Below are 21,341 nucleotides of genomic sequence, written 5' to 3' on the forward strand. Positions count from 1 at the left end.
TATGTATTCACTCGCATGCTTAATTAACGTGTTAACGCATGCATGATATGACTGAATAAAAAGGCTTTCAGTGCTTATGGCATGTTTTGCCTTAATTTTTTGGTTTACTGGTAATGATGGCACAAATACGTAATGCTTTCAAGTTTACCTTTTGTACTTGTTTACGCCAGCATTTATTATTTATTAAACTATCGGTCGCGAGCGAATATTGACTATTGAGTGGGCCCTGGAACTACTAGGAAGTCACAATCTCACAATACTATTTTATACCCCCTTTTTAAGGCGGCCAAGAGCTGAGCCCCAAAAATGGCAGTTTTTTTAGGTGGGTCGGAGCCCAGTCAACTTTGGGAACCCCTGGTTTACGCAAAAAGTTAATTAAATACGGCACTTAAATAAAACGTACTTTCCGCGTTGAGAAACTCATTCCGAGTAAGAAATTAGTCCCAAATTGAATTCTCGGAGATAAATTTGAAAGTACTCGGCAGTCGCAACAGCTGCGTTTTTCGACGCGACATGCGGCGAGGCAGATGGTTGTGAAAGCCGCGCGGGCGCAGGTAAGGGATTCCGAGAACGCCGAATATAATCGCAATACGGAGAACTCACTCTCTATGGCGCGGCGCAGCGCGAATTGAACACCTGCGTCCTGAATGCGATGTCAATGCCGATGGAGAATCAACCAATTGTCTGGCCTACTATTGTTGTATATGTAGTGCGTATTGTGTTTTCAAAGTTTTCAAACAACACAAAATAAAATAATACGTTTTCGTAATGCCGATTAATATCTCAAAAGCAAAAGTAAACTAAACTTGCGCACGAGCAAACTTGACAACATGTAAAAAATCACTGATCATATGCTTACTGGTGATCTTGACCCATTAGTAACAAGAACAACATCAAAAATCCCCTCACAATCGCGCGTGCCCGTAATCGCTAATCACGGGCCTTGTTACGAGAATTCCACAAATTAGTTTCAACAGCACGAGGGACATCGACGTTATGTTTTTCATCTTCTATTTCTGACTTATCGCATGCGCCCGATAATTTTATTCTTGTTACTCAAACTCATTCTTATTGTTCCACTTACTGATAAGGAATCAATAAAACATTCTTAGAAGTACTGATGATTAAGCTATAGGAGAAGGGCATAATTAGTATTGGATCACAACTATGAATAATAAGTAGGACGGTTCTTGTCCCCGTTTTCTGATCAAGGCAAATCTCATTTTAAGACTGATATTACCATGTCCGTTTCGGGTTAAATTGCATATTCATCCTCGGTGTGTATTCTCGGAAACGACTTTATTTTATGTCTCAAAATTCGTGTATAATCTGACGCAATGTCTTAATTGGAAACCTATAAAACTTGATAGCACCAAGTTTTTGTTATATAGTAGTTAAAAAGTTTTAGCAATAAACCATAAAAATATTATTTCTAAATTAGAAACACCTAAGTTGAGGCTCATACATAGATATAGGCAGGCGTGAAAGCACGTTTTACTACGATACCCGGAACCGCGACATGCCAACAATATACAATGCAAAATGGCAATGACTAGATAAAATGGTTAAATCATTGTCGGTAGGTGAATGGATTCTAGGAAAACAAACAGTGTAGGCATGCCAGCGCCAAGTTTCATTCGCATCGACATTCGACATGCCAGTTTGTTAGCAGACCGTAGTAGTGACGGAGGGCTCGTACCTACTCGCTCCGGGCTCTGACGAGTCGTGTGAAGAATATAGACGCGGTGCCGACTGTTGACTTGACTCAGTTGTTAGCTGTCGCTCGACATAGTCGGCTGTCTTGTACGGTTACAAGCGCGCTATTTCTTTAAACTCGTTTATTTAATTTAAAATATTTGTTCATTCATTCAGTTCACGGTACCGTTCATTGACGGACATTGCCCAACACTAGTCAAATTTTATGTGAACGTGAAGTGACGTTTCGGGAGGGATTTTAAAAGTTGCGTGCAAGCGACTTTACAAAGTTACTTCGGTGAAAATTATGGAAGTGAATGCCGCTTGGAATTTGTGCTGTGTGTTTTTATTGTGATAAACCGTGGCCTCTGGAGAGGAAACTAGCGGAGCCCGCGGTGCGCCGTGTAGTGCTAATAGTGCTATACAACAAATGTGTTTGCTAGAAAAACGAAAGGCCAATATCAGTCCTTTAGACATGACTTTGGCAGCCAGATATCCACAATGTAAGTTATACGAAATAAACCATATCTTTTACTATAACTTTTTGAATAAATATAGTTTATTTGAAACTTTAAGGTTAGGAAACTTATTCAAGATCGAAATGGTTATTTCTAATGTGTTAAACGTGAAACTATTTATGTGTAGATACTATAATTTGTTTCTTTCGAAACCTATATTTAATGCTTTCAACCTTGGCATCCTCTGATCAGTTTCCGAGAATATAAATGAGTAGTTATTTATAACTGAATGTACAGTATGTACACTTGTGTAGGTATCGTTAATATCATATAACAACTAAGCAGAATTAAACGTATGCACATAAGCTTCGTGCATGCGTCTTGATAAATAATATGATTTTATACAAATTTTGAGGACTAATTTAACTGACACGGATATTTATTCAGTTAAGCATTTTTGGTTGAACTAAAAACGGTGACATGCCACCGACACCGAAAGTTAAAAAAAAAAATGGTGAACAAAAATGTTTTTTTTTTAAATCTACATATAATATTGCATTGCATTTCAAACATAGACAGTGAGAATCATACTATATTTGTCTTACACTAGTACTAGCACCCAAAAAAAAACGGATAAGTACTGTTAGAAGTATCAGAACAAATCAAAATATTTTCACAAAATACTTACATTTGTTTTTAAGTATATGATATGACATTTATTTCAGGTTTTGAAAAGGATAAGTATAGTTTTTTTTTTCTTCTTATTTACTGACAATTTGGTTTGACGAACTATAGATAATTTTAAGTTTTTCCAAAGCTTCATAGCCTTATTCTTCGAGACAAGGCTTGTCTCGAAGAATAAGGCTATGCGGCTGAATTGGCCGGTTGTCCATTTATCCACCATTCTTCACCTCTTCTCTAAATTACGACAAAACTCCGTTGTATGGGAGCTCCTGCTAACTGCATAGCTTTTCTTGTACGATTAGCTTTACATGCAAAGGTGGTAAGCGAATAGTATTTTGTTGACCATACTTTGGCTAATAAACTTCAATAACTCAGATTTATAGTATAATTCTATCTAAAATGTGGTTTTAACAGTGGGGGGACACCTTCCTTTCGGGCTTTCTCTGCTCCGTTCGGCTCAGCATTGATCTCAGCAATTATTAGGGTTGATACAATGCGACGTCCCTTTCGACCACAGATAAAATAATGGCTTGAATGTTAACAACCCTAAATAGCCAAAAGGGATAGTGCCATACATTAGAAAGGCACAGCGTGATTCGTCCCTGAATCGCTGTCAAACCTTTCTGTACGGAAGTGGTATTATTTATTCTTTGGTTTTAGTACAGCCATAATTAATTTCATAAGAAATCTATTTTTCAATGAAATTGATAACCAGGTTTACTCATAACATATGCGGCTAGCGATATACTATGCAGAGAACTAGAAATGTGCAAAATATGCATCCAGTGTGGTCTTCCATTATTAGTTTTTTTTTCTGTACCTATCTCATTAAATTTGTCTTATTTAACCTCCTAAGGCCCAAGATCCTACCTAGAGTACTTTTTCAGTTCGATGGAATCTAAACCATATTCGATTGGAACAGAGTTGCATTTCTTTTGTTTCGTTAAATTTTCTAACAAATTAAACTTAACTATAGGTACACATTTCAGTGGCAAATTTTGGGTTTTTTTTTGTATGGCTGGGCCTTAGGAGGTTAAACTGGAATATTCCACTACTAAAAAAGATTTAATTTAAACAAACAAAGTCATAATGTTATTATCATGCTATTTTGAAGTGATAAACGTTGATGACCCTTGCTAACTTGAGATAATTGTGTAAGTGGCATAATGGTATCAAATTATGACACCATGTTATTTAAACAATGATATAGCTAAATCACTTTGACATTATCTATAAACCTTGTTGTCAATGGGGCTTAAGTCACTTGGAGTCTCCCTTTACACCTCTAAGGATAATTTGATGATCGTTTTTTTATTATACATATTTTATCTCGGACACCTAGAGACTTTTACATCTTGTGGTGTTTAAATTTACATCCGTTAATCTAACCACTCTTGGATTAATTATATTATAAATAAAACAATGTATTATTGTTCCACACAGTGCGCTCGAAACACCGCTCCGCCATGACAGTCTGACTAGTGTTGCCAATGCATCTGATTGATTTATTTATTTATGAACACCACACATCTCTAAACAATTTTAGTACTTGTCTGTTGTTTGTATATTTTGTATTAGTTTTTTTTTGTGTAATTTGACATTTAGACTGGATACATTACATCTCTATCAAAGTATCTAATATTTTATTGATTCCATATTTGTAATTGTTTTTTGTAATTTTTAGTTAATTGCGGTGTTTTCTATAAAAAGGGACCTTATTGTCGATGGCGCTTACGCCATTATTTACGATGCTCCCATAAAAATCCTATGCCGCGCGACGCTGTGCGGCGTAAGCGCCATCGACAATAAGGTCCCTTTTCATATAAAATGCCCCAATTTTATTGCTTGTAAAAATTGACATGTAAAAGTGCCCCTGTGGCCTATTTGCTGAATAAATGTTTGATTTATATTGGAGTATGCAGTGCCCGATTAAGCCAGCGCGGGGCTATAGCAAATTCTATCTTGGGGCCCATGGATTGTTTTAATTTTGTCGGACGAAGTGAAAGGTTTTATGGCCACATTGCGTGCATTTACATTTGCGGATTTAAAGTAGACTTATCATGCAAATAAATACGCAAGAACTGGAAAAAATATATGAAATTCACTTTACTGTCTGAAATAAAGGATAATATACATATAGGTAATATATAATCATTATCATGTTGTAACATTTAAAGTAGCTTTTTTTATACTACGTCGGTGGCAAACAAGCATAGTGGCCTGCCTGATGAAGCACACTCCGTACTCCGTAGCCTATGTATGATATAGTTTAAATGTATAAAAACTGTTGGAGCACTTATGTCAGCTGTCACATTGCTTGCGTTGCGTGCTAGTAACCCGTAACGTAATCCGTAAGAACCGCCGCACTAATGCCTTACCCTCACCATGAGTTTTACGCGGCCCGGCCTTAAGACGAAAGTGGAGACCCGCGCGAAATCGCCTTTTCATACAAACATAGTCCTCATTTTCCTCTCTGTATATTCACATTATTGAAAACATTTTGAGACAATTTTTTATTTATTTTATTAATTCAAAAAAATTACACAGCATTACAGCGAACTAATACGCTGAAAAATTTATAATATAGAAAGTATTTATACAAACAAGGTACATGATACAGTCTAGAAAGGACAACAGAACAAATGTAAGAAAGTATATAACAATTGGTTATAGTCAGTGGGCCCCTTTAAAGGCAGAACCATACCAGTATGTCCATCCACAGCTATGTCCCTACATGATGATTTGTTTTTTTTTTTCGAATTTTTAATTATTATAAGAGCATTTAAAAATTTGCATTAAATCTGTTTTTCTTCGCTCCTAATTGTTGCAATAATCAAAAAATCGAAAACGTCAAACGTAGGGGCACAAGGTTAGACCACGAAAAGTCTGGCGAGATTTTGACAGAACACGCAGTGCCGGTGTGTTATTTATACGTCAATCAATTTTTCAGGTAGTATGGCTCCATCGATACTATCGATGATTTCGCCAACATCAAAGTGGGATCCACGTGGGATCGAATTATTATTTCTTGATTAAAACATATCGGCCATCGGCCATAGCCAGTGTACGGTAAACAATAAAATTATGGGCCTCTAGGGCTCTAGCCAGCCACGGTTAGAGGTAGAAATACCAAATGCTCATAGAGCACGACGTTGTTCGGTGGTTGTTGTAGTTGTCTCGTAAAACCGATGGCTGGATTTTACGAGAAGCACGTGGACTACCGGCCGTTGACTCCAAAATGGTGGTTAAACACGCTTTGAGATTAATTCTCCATTCACTGCATACTTCCACATTAGATTCCTGTATAATAAAGCTATCGATATTACACATTAAACAATATTAATGAGCAAAAAACAAAGAAATTAATCACGAGGCTACTATCAAGATGGCGTTCGAACCGGAAGTCCTATTTATACGTCATAAATTCATAGAAGTTTTGACGTTTAAAATAACACCAGCACTGCGTGTCCAGTCAAAATCTGTGCAGATTTTTCTTGGTTTGACTCTAGTATGGTTAATATGCACCAAATTATGTAAAAACTTTTTTCATAATGTCACAGTATCCATAGAGGAAAATGGCGACTGCGTTTGTATGGAGAAGCGGCTGTCCCCTTTCCTCTTAAACGCTAGCGACTGCTTCAACTCCACCTCAGTGCATCTCGCTTGCACCAATGTCAGTGCGAGGGAGATGCATTGTAAGTTAGTTTACGCAGTTGCTAGCAAATATGTTAGTGTCAAACTCTTGGTAAGGATACTGGTATGGTTCTGCCTTTAAAGGGGCCCACTGACTATCAGTTCGCCGGCCGATATCGGCCTGTCAGTTAAAAACAAAAATTTGACAGTTCCGAACAACTGACAGGCCGATATCGTCCGGCGGACTGATAGTCTGTGGGCCCCTTAAGATTAATACTCGAGCAATTTATTTATGAAATACCATAGTGCCCTCAAGTCCACCAAGATGAAGAAAAAAACCATAGTACTGAATTTCGCTTAAATACATAAACGTAACTTTCCGAGAAGTAGGTTTCCAGCCAGATTGACTTATGCGAAGCCCTATACTGTAAATTTCGTAGAATTTGACGGAGGCCTTTAGAAGGAGGAAATTTATTACAAAGAAATTAACTTTGCTTGTAAAGTGTGGGCACATAACAGAAAAATACTTACATGGGAATTGCTCAACCGACATATTAGGCTGTCATGGAATTATGGAATTTATGGATCATGATGATGATTGATGAATAATAGAATTGAGCAAATATTTTTTCTAAACTCATTTCCTTGATGTAAACTTCACAAGTTAGGAATTAGGAACACAATAATACTTGTTTTCTTTACTGCTAATAGTATTTAGATAACACATACATCCAGCTGCCTTTATGCCTTTTGTAATAATGTTTACGAGCTGTCAGATAAGAGGCCGGTGTCGATTTTAGTCGCAAAAATGTAAAATTGATAGATTTAGTCGGTGAAATTGTACACCTTTTGTTACCTAATTGAAATAACAAGTACTGGTTTCTATTAGCACGTCTTCTTGTCTTACCTTTTATCAGATAAATTTTTTGAAAACAGACTCACTAAATTAGTAATGTTTGCTTTTCTGATGGACGTTTAGGTAAACGCGCGTAAAGCACTGATTTTGTCGCTCTTATTTGTAAATTTCGTAAAGTTTGGACGGCTAAACATGGTAATTTTGTATTACACATATCCTGTGCTTGACGTTTATCAGACTACATTTTTATTTTTATGACTTTGAAGTAGTGTAAATGAAAGTTAGACGAAATCAATTTGCCCCTTCTTTTCATATATCGCTCGCGACCTCGTAATTAAAAGGCAAGATGAGAAGACGTGCTAATAGAAACCAATACTTGTTATTTAGATATTACGTAACAAAACGTGTATCATTTCAACGACTAAATCTAACAATTTAACATTTTTGCTCCATAATCGACTACGGCCTCTTAACGGTGTGGGCGATGGTACAAAATTGTTGACGGAGTCTTTTCTGAGGCTCGTATCCTTTTTTTTATACCACGTCGGTGGCAATCAAGCATACGGCCCGCCTGATGGTAAGCAGTTACCGTAGCCTATGGACGCCTGCAACACCGGAGATATTACACGCGCGTTGCCGATTTTGATTTGCGCTTAAAAAACTGGACTGGACGGGACTTAAGACTGAAGTTTTTTTAACGTTGTTTCTCGTAAGAACGAGTTATTCAAATTTAGACTCGACAGACTCGAGGTCCTACTCGTAATAATAATAACCAACATAAGTAGGTAGTAAATACCTATCAGCATTAAGGCGAGAGGCAACTCTGAACCTACTTAATCTGTGCTATTTGTAAATTTAGTTTGTCATTTATTAACTCTTATGATGAGTGAGGGTTCTATAAACTGTTAATTCTTAGTATTCAATGAGTCATTAATGTCATGAACTCATGATATAGTGGAACTAGTGAGTTGTCAAAATTATGATTATTATGAAGTTGATTTGTTGTCAGACATGAATAATATTAATCACTTAACGAGATAGTCGAGTTTGCCCAAGCTGTATTTTGAATATTCATAAGCGGATTTTTATAATAGACTAAATTGTAGAATAATTTAAGTTTTAAGATATACCTCCGACGTTTCGAGGACGTTGTCCCCGTGGTCTCGGAGAAGACTGTCTCATTGACACAGAATAAATAATATGACATTGATTAGCAATACTAAATTGTTGCCATGTTTAAGCATTTTACGTCAAAAATGTGACAGTTACGTAGGAAGTGGCGCCCTCAATAATATTCTACTATTTCTTGTCGTACTATAAATTGTGATTTTGATATTACCTCTAATTGACTGCTATGCGAAATCGTTTTAATTTACCTGTTATCAATATTATGTTATGTTATGTTGCAAATGGGGTTGGCCGGTCGAAATAATTAGCAGATGGCGCCAGCATAGCTTGCCCCGTCACTCCCTAGAATTGTGTCAAATTTTTGTTTTTTTAATGCCCTGGATGCCAGCCCTTTAAGCCAAATCTCATAGAAAAAGGGGCAAGCCATGATGGCGCCATCTCTGCAAACCTTTACAGTTGCCAACCCCATTAAACTAACACCATACCCGACCAGACTCGGTTGCTCATGCACTGTTACTGTCTGTCCTTCGGGACCCCCTGAGGAAGGGGGCCCTGGGCACTGGCCCCGTGTGCTAAGGGCACTGTACTGGAAACCGCGTATCTTTTATATATAGATTTGAAAGAAGTAACCTCTTTTTCCTTTGTTTCCAGATGCAACAGAAGTGGCACTGCCCCTCGGCTGGCCCGGCGTGTGCTGCCCCAACTGCCGGCAGCAACTGCTGCTGGGGTGCAAGGGTCACTACCCTGCGTACGCCACGCCCACGTCCCCCCTCTACCCCGCGCCGTATAACGAGGAGCTGAAGAGGCTAGCTGACACCGTGAAGGCACTGAGATTGTCTGGATGGTACTATGGGAATCTTGATTGGCAGGTGTGTATTTGCTTTAAAACTGTTAATGTTAGACCGAAAGGCTTCATTAGACTCTCTCGTTCTAAAGGGGTCCACTGATTATCAGTCCGCCGGACGATATCAGCCTGTCAGTTAGATCGAAACAGTTCCGAACAAATGACAGGCCGATATCGTCCATTATCTATAACGCGAAATTGTAGAAAACGCGTAGTTATCTAAATCGTATTGCGACAAATTAACAAATATATAACATTTTCTAATTAATGCGTACATTTAATTAGATTTTTTCAATATTTGAAAAAAATATGAGTTAAATCATCAATGAGTTGAAGAGAGTGAGTTCAATCAAAATATATAGTTAATTTTTAACAAGCAGAAACGTCTGCGATCGATGCTATTAAGCTTAGAATAAATTTAAAAGTGGAAAAATTACTGCCTTGGGTGAGACTTGAACTCACGGCCTCTGGATAGATACTGCAGCGCTCTGCCAACTGAGCCACCAAGACCTCATCCATAGTCAGCAAATCTTCCCACTATATGGGTCTAGGGGACCCTAGCGACATCTACCGTAAGAGTGTTACACTTCTTAAACGGCCACCGGAGTTCCAAGTCATATTGGAAATTCACCAGTTACGATGTGCTACCCATTCTAAATTAATTTTTAACAAGCAGAAACGTCTGCGATCGATGCTATTGAGCTTAGAATAAATTTAAAAGTGGAAAAATTACTGCCTTGGGTGAGACTTGAACTCACGGCCTCTGGATTTCGATTTCTCTGGATTTGTATTTTGGCATTTTTCCACTTAAAATAAATAAATATAGTTCATTTAAATCACTCACTCGTGAACGACACATGTCTATTGTACTCGTAATTGTAAAGCTATTAGAGATTGGTAGATAACGTAAGACTTATCATTACTCTTGATGCTATCTGTACATGTGTAGTTTTAAGTATGTATCTGTACATGTGTAGTTTTAAGTATGGATGGTATAGAAAGGATGCCAATCTCTTATGGCAGAATTGTTGCAAAAGTGACCGCTTTCAGCTTTAAATAATAGTTCCTAATCTCTCCGGTGGCGCTAGTTAGGCTCTGGGACATGAGTATAACATGAACCATATAACGCAACAAATAACCCGACCAAATTACGTAGGTTGTTTTTGGTGTATGGTGGCGCCGCCTAATTACTGTTTTTTGATGGACACTCTTCATACATAGAGATTTGGCTCCTTTATATAGTCTCCATGGTTTTAAGTAAGTACCTACGGTCGCACTATATGGCTTCTGCGAATTGTACTTACGTATTTTTCTCAGTATTGTGGGGAAAGACCAGAGATATCGTTTTTAGAAGAGATAAGATATATTTATAGCAAACGTATCATACTCTTGTTATTGACGATTTCCATGAAAAATATATTATTTCCTAATACGGAGAGAAACATGTCGAGCGTTTTTCGACTTAAAATACGTGTGACCCGTTCTTAATATATTTATATCTTATTTCCTGTTGTAAATTCACTGCAAGGGCAATATATTGAAAATAAGAAGTATTTTCTTATATGTATCTACATGTATCTATGAAATGTATTCGTAAAACAATAATACCTATTTAGACTTCTTGGTAGATATGTATGTATCAGCTCCCATAACTAGGATGCACTATTTTGGCTGTAAGGGCTGTTTACTTTTGTCGCTTAATATGTTAATAATGTATATTTAACAGTACATATGTGATTAAATCACATTTACAATCGGGTCTGTCGCGAATTTATTATGTTACCTTTATTTACCTACGTTTCGACACAGGTTTCACTGCTCTTGGTCGCGGCTAACTGATGTCCCAGCAAAATGTCATAACAGAGATTTAATATGTGTTCAAAACGCGAAAGTTTTAAATGTTATAATACATATGTGACTCCCTTGGAGGTGTAATTGTAACTATCGGTTGCTTATCATACGGACCGTACGCTTGTTTGCCAAAGTTGTTATATAAAAAAGTTCCTGTATTTGTTTTACTTACGCATCTAAGTTACCTATCTTCGTAAAAGTGAAAGGCGATTTAGGGCTTCCATTCCATTCTAGGAAAGATATTTCATATACATATCTAACTAAACCTTTTTTCTTTTTCAGGGAGCGAGAAATCTTCTTAAAGAAGCGAGTGTGGGGGCATTCGTGGTCCGGGACTCGGGAGATAGGAACTTCATATTTTCACTTTCGGTGCAGACCGAAAGAGGGCCCACCTCGGTCAGACTACACTTCGAGTGTGGTTTCTTTAGGTAAATATACACCCCTCTATTCATGTCGGCGGCCGATCGTAAGATCAGGCAGATCGATAAATTCCTAGGCATATCGGGAAACGTGAATTTTTTTGTCTCGTTCCCTGAGTCAATGGAGCCCCGTAGCGCGGGGCTCCTATTTCTGGACAGTTTGCCCTTTTCCCTATCTACTTCCTTATGTAGTTTTCTATGTATCACTTTTCATTAGTTTCGTCATATGGGGCATTTTCTATGAAAAGGGACCTTATTGTCGATGGCGCTTACGCCGCACAGCGTCGCGCGGCATTGTATTTATATCGGAGCATCGTTTATAATGGCGTAAGCGCCATCGACAATAAGGTCCCTTTTTATAGAAAATACCACATATTATTCAGTTTCCTCGAGGAAGGTTTGATATGAAAAACCTGTCATAATGTCAACTATTTGAACGTCGAATCGTGTTTAACTTACAAGGTCTTATAAGGAAAATAACCGTTGCTCACTTCGAGGTTGTTAAAAAACGTACAACTTTATTTTTATATCTTTGGGATATAATTTCGAAAATCCTTTCTTAGGTGAAGGAAGGAAGATACAACATTTGAAGAATATATGTTTCAAATTTGAGGGTCTTACCATTAACAGCTTAGAATTGTGATGTAAATAACGTTACCCATTTCGTTGAAACGTTGTTAGACAAAAACGTATCAAAGCAAAGTCATGCTCTAGCTAGCTCTTATGGTGACAGTTTTTTGAACGATATTGAACCTTAGGTGGGTTGGAAATTAAATTCCTTGGCCGTATCATAGAGTAACTTATACTAGAGCGGTACTGTCATAGTAAATTTTGTAACCCCAGTAAATTCACTGCCATCTGTCGACACACTTTAAAACTAAAAATGAAGATTTATAAAAATACGATATGTAATACGAATGTATTTAAATATAGATAAATGATTTTTTTTATTTGCATTAATTATTTTTATGATTTTGACCCATGTTCTTTCACTGATATGCGTTAAAATTGTTAAATAACAAACGAAACCGTCAACGCCATCTATACGACTGTAGGCCAAAATTAGTAGCGCCCTCTGAACGAGAATCAAATTTTCTTGATTTTCGAGGCACGTTTTTTCCTTAGACTGTATCCATTTATTGGCCGTATATAACGTTATGGAACCATGGAATTTGAGAGCTTCATAGTATTTGTGACTAGCGACCCGCCCCGGCTTCGGACGGGTAGTTCAACTAATTAACAGAAAACTTTTATAAATTATACATATAAACCTTCCTCTTGAATCACTATCTATTAAAAAAAAAACCTCATCAAAATCCGTTGCGTACACAGATTTAATATATACGCTAGATGACGCAAATAACACGATTTGTATTGAAACCAAGCGTGCAGACTTTTTCATACAAAATTTACGCATAATATAATTTTAAAATTACTGATCTGTGATAGGAAATATGTTCTTGTCTTTGGGTGCTCGCAATTTTTGGGCTGTTGCAGTTAATTATCATGCAACGAAGCATTTTTAAGTTTTCACGGACGTCCGGCTGCAACAACCGGCGGCGTGGACTGTAAAGAGCGACGGTCAACCTCGACGCTCGGTCGGGGTTCGGACACGCGAAGTAGATGTATTTGCGTCCTCTATGGCATATTTATTTCTGTGGTTACGTGGACAGACAGCGGAAAGACACTTTGTTTTATACTATGTAGTGATAACTCGTTTGTATTCCGGTATAAATAATTGTCTTAACATTTATGTCATTTATGTCAGGTGGGATCGTGGTCAAACGGCTGCCTATTCATCATAAAAAAAAAATTACTCAAATAATTCTCGAAACTAAAATGACCTTGCAGCGCTAACAAAACCTTTCCAAAATATTTAGTCACTACGGTTTCACTCACTATTATTTTTAGTCGCTTTTGGCGACATGTATCGGACTCTTCGGGAGTCTTTCGTCAGGCACGAGTGTCCGCGGCGGCACTACGCCGTGCACAGCATACAATATTTTGAAATATGTCTTACGAGAGTTTGATCACGTTTAATTTAAAAACTTTTCCTCTTTCAGACTAGACTGCGAGAAGCCCCTCGCGCGGTACATGCCCCGTTTCCGGTGCGTGGTGGAGCTGGTGCAGCACTACGTGCGCGCGGGGGCGGGCAAGACGGCCGCCCGCGCCGGCGCCGGCACCGTGTGGGTGGACCGCGCCGGCGCACCGCACTCGGCCGTGCTGCTGCAGACGCCGAGACGGAGCGAGCCGCCGAGCTTGCTGCACTGTGCGAGGCTGGCCATACATAAAGCCCTGGATTCTGACCCTAGGTAAGGCCGTTCCGTCGGTTTGCCGCTGGCACTGTCACATTTCGCAAGAAAGAACGGGAAAGATCACGCGCGCCAAGTGTCAATTTTGATCGATTTTTGTCGATTTTGATTTATTTTAAAAACATTACCTTACAATATCGAAATTCGAAAGCTGTGAAATTACTATTTAAGTTATTATTGTTTTTTCTACTTTTTTGTTTATAGTATCACATAATAAATAACCGAGTAAAGTAGGATTAAAAGTCCGAGTTAGAGGTTACTTTGGGAATTAATTGTATCGAGCGAAGTGTCATAATTCGTGTATCGGAAGCTATGTTATTAAAGATAATATAGTCAAGAACTACATACATTTTTTTCCACGTCTACGAACATCAACGCCTCTTAGAAAAACATGATCATGTAAGGAGATTTTTCGCCTTCTGGCTCAGGAAACCCCTTAATGGTCTTTCTCAAGCGACGAGAGCGCGAGGCAATCTATCTCACTCTAACTGTAAGGGTTAGAACGCGGCTATCAAAGACCTTACTAAGACCAAACACCAGGAAGAATGGGACAGTCTGGCGGGTCTAAAGCACTCAAAGCTCTTTATACAAGGGGTAGACTCTGGTTGGAGCAAAAAGCTTTGGAAACTTAGCAAACGGCAACTCCAAATAATAACGGGGGTGTTTACTGGCCATTACGGGGTCAAGGGAATCCTGGCCAAGATGGGGCACGCTGACAACACCGATTGTCGTATGTGTGGCGAAGAGGAAGAGACAATAGAACACCTTATGTGTGAATGTCACGCCCTCGCCAGACAAAGGATGAAGGACCAAAGGAATTCAAAAAGCTACCCATAAGGTCCATCATCCGGCATATGGAGATGGTGGGGAAGGCTCTTGAGTAGCGGACGGATCTTTCCTAGGGGGTAACTGCACAAAAGATCCCTATGGGTCGAAGTGTATCCGTAAGGGCCCCCGAAACTATAAGATAAGGGTTAGAACGCCCTGCCATTAATTTCTTGCGGTTTCAGTTTTGCAAGTGCGTGCGCGAAGCATGCTGTTTTGAAACCGCAAGATGTTAATCGCAGTGCGTTTTAAGCCTAAGCTACATGCCCCCGAGGACCCCGATACAAGGACCCCGATGTTGGAGTGTGCCAGGAGCCGAGCGTCGGGTTTCCCCTGATATTTTACCACGTTGCCTAGGGTGGCTAGGTAGGTAGGGCTAGGGTTCCGTAGCCAAAATGGCAAAATCGGAACTCTGCCCCGACATCCGACAAGTGTGAACAGCGTCATACGGTGTCGTAGGCGAGCGAGATCCGACACGATTTTTTTTCGGACTTAGAGGGCTCGCAAAACAGCCAACATTTCTTCATATAAAATGTTCTGCCGCTGGAACATCCGATTTAAATCCGGACCCGACATCCGACAGTGGAAACGAGCTCTAGTTTCGTCATGTCCGTCTGTCTGTTCATATGTCACAGCCATTTTTGAGATTCCGTACCCAAAGGGTAAAAACGGCACCGTATTACTAAGACTCTGCTGTCCGTCTGTCTGTCACCAGGCTGTATCTCATGAACCGTGATAGCTAGACAGAAATTTTCACAGATGATGTATTTCTGTTGCCGCTACAACAACAAATACTAAAAAGTACGGAACCCTCGGTGCGCGAGTCCGACTCGCACTTGGCCGATTTATTTTATTTTATTAGAGCACATAAGGGCTTGTATATTTTTTTGATATAAACCATACCCAACATGAATATAAAACTTCAATTTAAATTGTCTAACATAAAACTTTTATTTCAGATCGCCTAAACTATGGAGCGCGCCGAAACACCGCCTCCTGCGGCTGCCGACGACGCTCCTAGACTACCTCGGCGAGTACCCCTACTCGATCTAGCATGTATGCACCTAGACTAGATAGATTCAACCTAGGTCTAATGTGACTTCAAAATGTGCTGTCTCTGACCGCCAAACGCGGCTAACAGCCCGGCCACGACATCGCGCGGCGAGACACAGCGATCGGACCTCTCGTTCCCACCTATGGCCGCCGCCGCGCGATGTCGTGGCCGGGCCGTAATACAGCCCACGATAGCTTGTTGTGCCTATGATTGCTGTATATGTGTCCTTTTTAAACAAAAGGTACCACATTGACGCTTGCCAATAAGAACGCTCTATGAGGTTATTCATATAAAGATGGAAGCAAATTTCGTCCTCATTGTAAGCGACAATGTGGTACCTTTTGCTTGAAAACGACACATATAACTCCAGTACAGTTTTAGATTTAATTTACAAATTGTACTAGATTGGAAAAGGCTTGGAAAAACGCCCGTAATTTTGAAAACAACCATAATTTAGGACCCATTTATGGGTGGAAAATGTTCGTTCGTAGTCTACGGACGTCTTTGGGGATATTTAATGATTGGCATTGTTATGAAGTCTTTGTACGGAACAAGGTTATGTTTTCAAAATCAGGGTTCGAAATTATCCAGATAATTATAGTCTGATAATAATCGCGATAATTATCCCAGGTATGGATGGTGCTATATTTATTTTCTCTGAATTCTTTGATAGTAAAAAATAATAATCGGGGCATTTTTTGCTATGTATAAACTGACCTAATGTTGATTAGTTTTTTTTTATTAACCATTGAAATATATGATAAAATCATCATGTAACAATCTAATTATATTTCGTAAATTTTAGGTTATTATCAAATCTATAATTATCAGGCATAAAAATCCAGATAATTATCAAGATAACTATCATTATAATTATCCTTTCGAACCCTTTTTAAAATGACGGCAGTTTTTTCCGAGCCTTGTTGAAAGCTGCCACAGATACAATAAGATGTGAAACTCTAGATTCCTTGGAAGGTCGTTCAATAACTTAATGTGCTAATTTTAGTATTTTGGCCAACTTACATACTTGTAGTAGCGCCGGACGCCCTACAATCACAAAATTGGGGCATTTTCTATGAAAAGGGACCTTATTGTCGATGGCGCTTACGCCGCACAGCGTCGCGCGGCATTGTATTTATATCGGAGCATCGTTTAATGGCGTAAGCGCCATCGACAATAAGGTCCCTTTTTATAGAAAATACCACAATTGAAGTCACTACACCCGGGTACCTTTTTGTAAGCACTGGTTGCTAAGGCAGGGACCTTTTACCGATTTTAACTTATGTATTATAATATAGGACTAGGGACTCAACTATGGTTTTTAGCGGAAAATCTGCATATTATTTAATTAAGTACTGTTTGTATATAAAGGTTTGTTTGTAAGACTGATATTGAGAGCATCTATATTTCGGCTATGCTTGTTTACTACTTAATTTAATTCGCTACAGTTTCAATTTGTTTTTTTGTGAATTCAATTGCTTAAACTGAATCCATACCATACAAATATATTATTTGTAAATTCTTGTTTAAACAAGTTTAAGGATAGATTAAGTATATTTTGTTGTTATTTTATTCCATTAGCCAGAAACACAGCAACAAATTTTATTAGACAAAATGTAAAACATTGAACTAAAATGTGGCCAATATCACGGAATAAATAAGACAGATATGACCGCTAGGTGGCGCAAGCGCGAGCAGGCGTCCGTTCATAGCGGTGCGCGGCAACCACTATGGCTAGACACCAAAATTGGTGTGGACCGCATGTACTTGTAGCAACGCGATGAAATCGCGGATGCAGATATTGAAAAATTTATAAGTATAGCCGCCATCAATATTGCAGCGGTCAAGGTGCTTTAAAATATCTGAACAAACACTCTTGAACAATAGAGGCGTGCTCAGATATTTGTGAGCGCTGAGCGTATTAAGTAAGTACCACTTATATTGGTTGATGAATTTCACCATGGCTTAATTCTGGAAAAAATTACACACAAGAACACACCGTACACTACGTACACGCCGTATTGACTTGCAATTTATCACCATCTCCAATTCGAGACAGAACGTTCCCGATTGGTTGACAATGACAATAAATTTGCGAGAAAATTAGTGTATTCCTATACGTGTGGCGGGGGATAGATCGGATGATAATCCGATTTAAAAAAAGTTGTACACCCAACGGCCAACGGTCAACAAGAAATATTTATCAAACTCTTAAATTTAGATTTTTGCAAATCGCAAATTTGACTCATTTGTTCCCTAATGCCGCTCTTGTCCATTCTAATTAGAAATCATCACACTATTTTGTTAGAAAACTATTTAATTTATTTATTATTCGGTTAAGAATTAGATTTACATGAAGGTTAAATTGTGTTCCTATTTCAGTTGGAAAATTCAGTTGAAAATTACTTCTCTTTTTCGGCGCAAACGCAAATAAAAATGTGACTTGAATCAATGCCACGAATAACGGAGCCCTATACCTAACATACAGTTCAAATCATGACCTGCCCCGCTTCGCACGGGTTACACAAAACCTTCACAAATTATACACTTAAACCTTCCTCAAGTATCACTCTATTGATGAGGTGAAAACCACATGAAAATCCGTTTAGTAGTTTTCGAGTTTATCGCGAACGTACAGACGTGGCGGGAGACTTTGGGCGGAAACATTACTTATCGACTCTTCTACTCAACTGTCAGAAGATTTATATTGATAACATGGTCAAAATCACTCCGTTTTCGAAGTTGCTAATACACCTTATTATTTTGTAAAAAAAAAGAATAAACTTAACAACTGTATGCTAGTATAATATGGACTCTGAAACATAATAATCCGTTATAGAATATTCTGGATATTTTGAAGGCTCTCGAACGCAACCTTAAACGTCTGGCATTTCAATCGCCTTCGGCAGGGTCGCCATGAGAATGCTGGTTTGAGGCTGAATTTGTAAATAGTTATTGTTTTCTATTTATTTCTTAGACGTAATGTAGTTAAGTAGAATAATTATACGCGCGCCATGTGATGGCGTTTATGTTCAATAAACAAGGAAATATTAGATACCGCTACATTTTTCACGTTGGAAATTCAAATTCAATACAAGTAGTTCTCAAGTTTCTGAAAATTAGGCAAGCCTGTGGAAATCGAGTTGTATGGGACAGGAGAACTGTGGCGGTATTTGGTTGGTGTACCAAGAGCCAGGGGGGCTAGTGATCACTAATAATATAGAATATAAACATGTACCTTGAATAATCTCAATTATTTTTAGTATTTACCTGTTCATTAGTTCACCTAGGTTCCACAGTCCCTTAACTAACAAAGTTAAGCAGAGCTTGATGCAGATGGCGCTGCAATCGAATGGGTACTATCTGACAGATGGGCTTATGTGTTCGAATTTAGAAAAAAATCTTGTTTATGGAAAAAAATCAACCGAGTGACTTAGTCAGCCTGTCAGATGGGCCCTATTCTTTCAACCATCTGTAAACAATTGGTAGTTTTTAAACCCATTTAATGAGATTAAAAACTAAAAGCTCAAAGCAGTTGGCGCCCTTGGGTGTCACAACAAGCTCAAAATTTGCTTCAGTTTTGGTCAGGGATATAAGTGGAACTATGTAACATCCATTCAAACTTCCTTTTCATCGTAATTAAAGAAAAGAATAAATATGTAAATACTACCCAAAAATGTACCATGGAAGCAAGAAATAAATGAATACTGAATACTGAATACTAAACTTTCAAAATGCATTAGAATTAGAACCAGTAGTCTTTTTCTATAACTTTAAAATTATACTTTAATAAATATGCATTTTGAAGTTTTTTTTACCAATGAGGGTTTCATATTATTGCTATAATCCTGATATCGGGCACCAAAGAAATTATCAAAAATAGGTGGCCGGTATTAGGACATTTAAAGCATTACTCTGCAGGAAGATATTGAATCGGACTGTTCTTATCGTTATTTTTGAACGTATTCTCGAAAATATGGCGCATAATAATTTTAATGGGACAATCGAATCCGTATCACCACAGTGACATAGTATGGAATTGCCATAGTCATATTTTCATATGAATTTGTCGTTTATGGTGGCATTTCCATACGGTGTTTTTAGATTATAGGTTGCGATACATTTTGCGCCAAATTTTCGAGTATACCTATGCAAATGCTATGCAAAATAAATTCAATTAGTTTTGTACATTTTCTAAGAAAGTATCACCGATTGTTCAACATAAGTGTGACATAATAGAAATGATGTGTGTGTGCGTGTGTGTAGACTAATGTATGCTAAACATGAAAATAATTTATATACAGAAACAAATATACGTTCTGACTAAATATACTGAATTTTATTTGTACTTATAATTCCTAATCGCCTAATATATCGCCTTAGCTCTAGTTTGTGCATCATTAATAAGGATGTGCCCACCACTCGCCAGTGCTTGGTGGGCAACAATGAATCCGACTAAATCACAGACTTTATTTGTTGAGCCATTAGGGGTTTACTTTACATTGGACGTATCATACCGTTAGTATTGACAACCAAATTAGCTTGAACCCTAAATTGATCAACAATTAAGTCTCCGGCAAGCTCGGCCGAATTTCACCTTCCCATACAAACGGAGTTTCGTCCTCATTTTAAAACTACGTGTTGGATTGTAATGAAATTTTGCACAGACAATGACATGAGGTATATCTATGCCTGTAATTAGTTTATATGGCTCTAGTATATAAAACAAACGAAATAGAGCAAAAACTTAAATTCGCTGTATTTTTTTTAACTATTGTATCTGAAGCTATATAAACTAATTTAATAACAGACCCTATCCTATTGTAAGTACAAAGTTTCAGAGCAATCTAGCTAGTCGTTTTAAAATGAGAGCGTAACTACGTTTGTATGGAGAACCGAGCTTGCCGGGGACTAAGTCCGTGAATCGTGGTGCGTATGTTCTGTCCGTCACGGGCGCACGCATGTAGCAATTAGGGACCGTGCGCGTTAGCGGGTCAGCCATCTTGTGGCCTGAATAACCTAAATTGGAAACATAAACATGTACATTGCCAAAGCAAGTGCTGCCATGTACCGTTCTCGTACGTTTTCTTGGGCATCGTAGGTTTTGCTCCTGTGCCGCCCCCTGTAGTTCATGCACGCTTCCTATAGTATAAATAAGTGTACTGAAACACACCCAACTTGTCAGTTAAAAAAGGCGCGAAATTCAAATTTTCTATAGGAGTACAACTTCGCGCCTACATTTGCCGCCTTTTCTTACTGACAATGTGGCTGTGCCAGAGTATACTTGCTTTGAGAAGAAATAGGAAAACAGTAATAACCGAACGCATTCGTATTTAGCTTTGAAGAGCGTTCTGAAACATACATTTTGATCCTAATTTTCCTCCAATAAGTTAACGCTAGAAGAGGCAGAAGAAATAACAAAATGTAGATTAGTTATTATTTAGTATAGCTTAATGTAAAATAGCGCTGTCCAAGAAGCTAAGAACATTTGAAATACTCAATTAATTACTTTGGTGGGAGCATCGGGCAATATACCAACGCGTTCTTCAATTGTCATCTGTCAAGGAAACGTCAAAGTCAGC

The 21,341-nt window shown here is 38.3% G+C and overlaps 1 protein-coding gene across 2 annotated transcripts in view; it reads left to right on the top strand.

Moving 5' to 3' along the window:
• The window catches only part of LOC134744020 (suppressor of cytokine signaling 2-like), a 60,122-nt gene extending 40,727 nt beyond the window's left edge, over positions 1-19,395 (top strand). Inside the window, exons 1-5 of one of the 2 annotated variants that reach the window (XM_063677653.1) lie at positions 1,523-2,198; positions 9,106-9,323; positions 11,432-11,577; positions 13,632-13,880; positions 15,665-15,895. In XM_063677653.1, the coding sequence (XP_063533723.1) occupies positions 2,126-2,198; positions 9,106-9,323; positions 11,432-11,577; positions 13,632-13,880; positions 15,665-15,758 (780 nt within the window). In that variant the 5' untranslated portion in view covers positions 1,523-2,125 and the 3' untranslated portion in view covers positions 15,759-15,895. Of the gene's footprint in view, positions 1-1,522; positions 2,199-9,105; positions 9,324-11,431; positions 11,578-13,631; positions 13,881-15,664 lie in introns of those variants that run through there. The other variant, XM_063677654.1, reaches the window with a different exon arrangement.
• Positions 19,396-21,341: the final 1,946 nt, after the last annotated feature.

Source organism: Cydia strobilella, chromosome 9 (assembly GCF_947568885.1).
Source record: "Cydia strobilella chromosome 9, ilCydStro3.1, whole genome shotgun sequence".
Classification (NCBI taxonomy): Eukaryota; Metazoa; Arthropoda; class Insecta; order Lepidoptera; family Tortricidae; genus Cydia; species Cydia strobilella.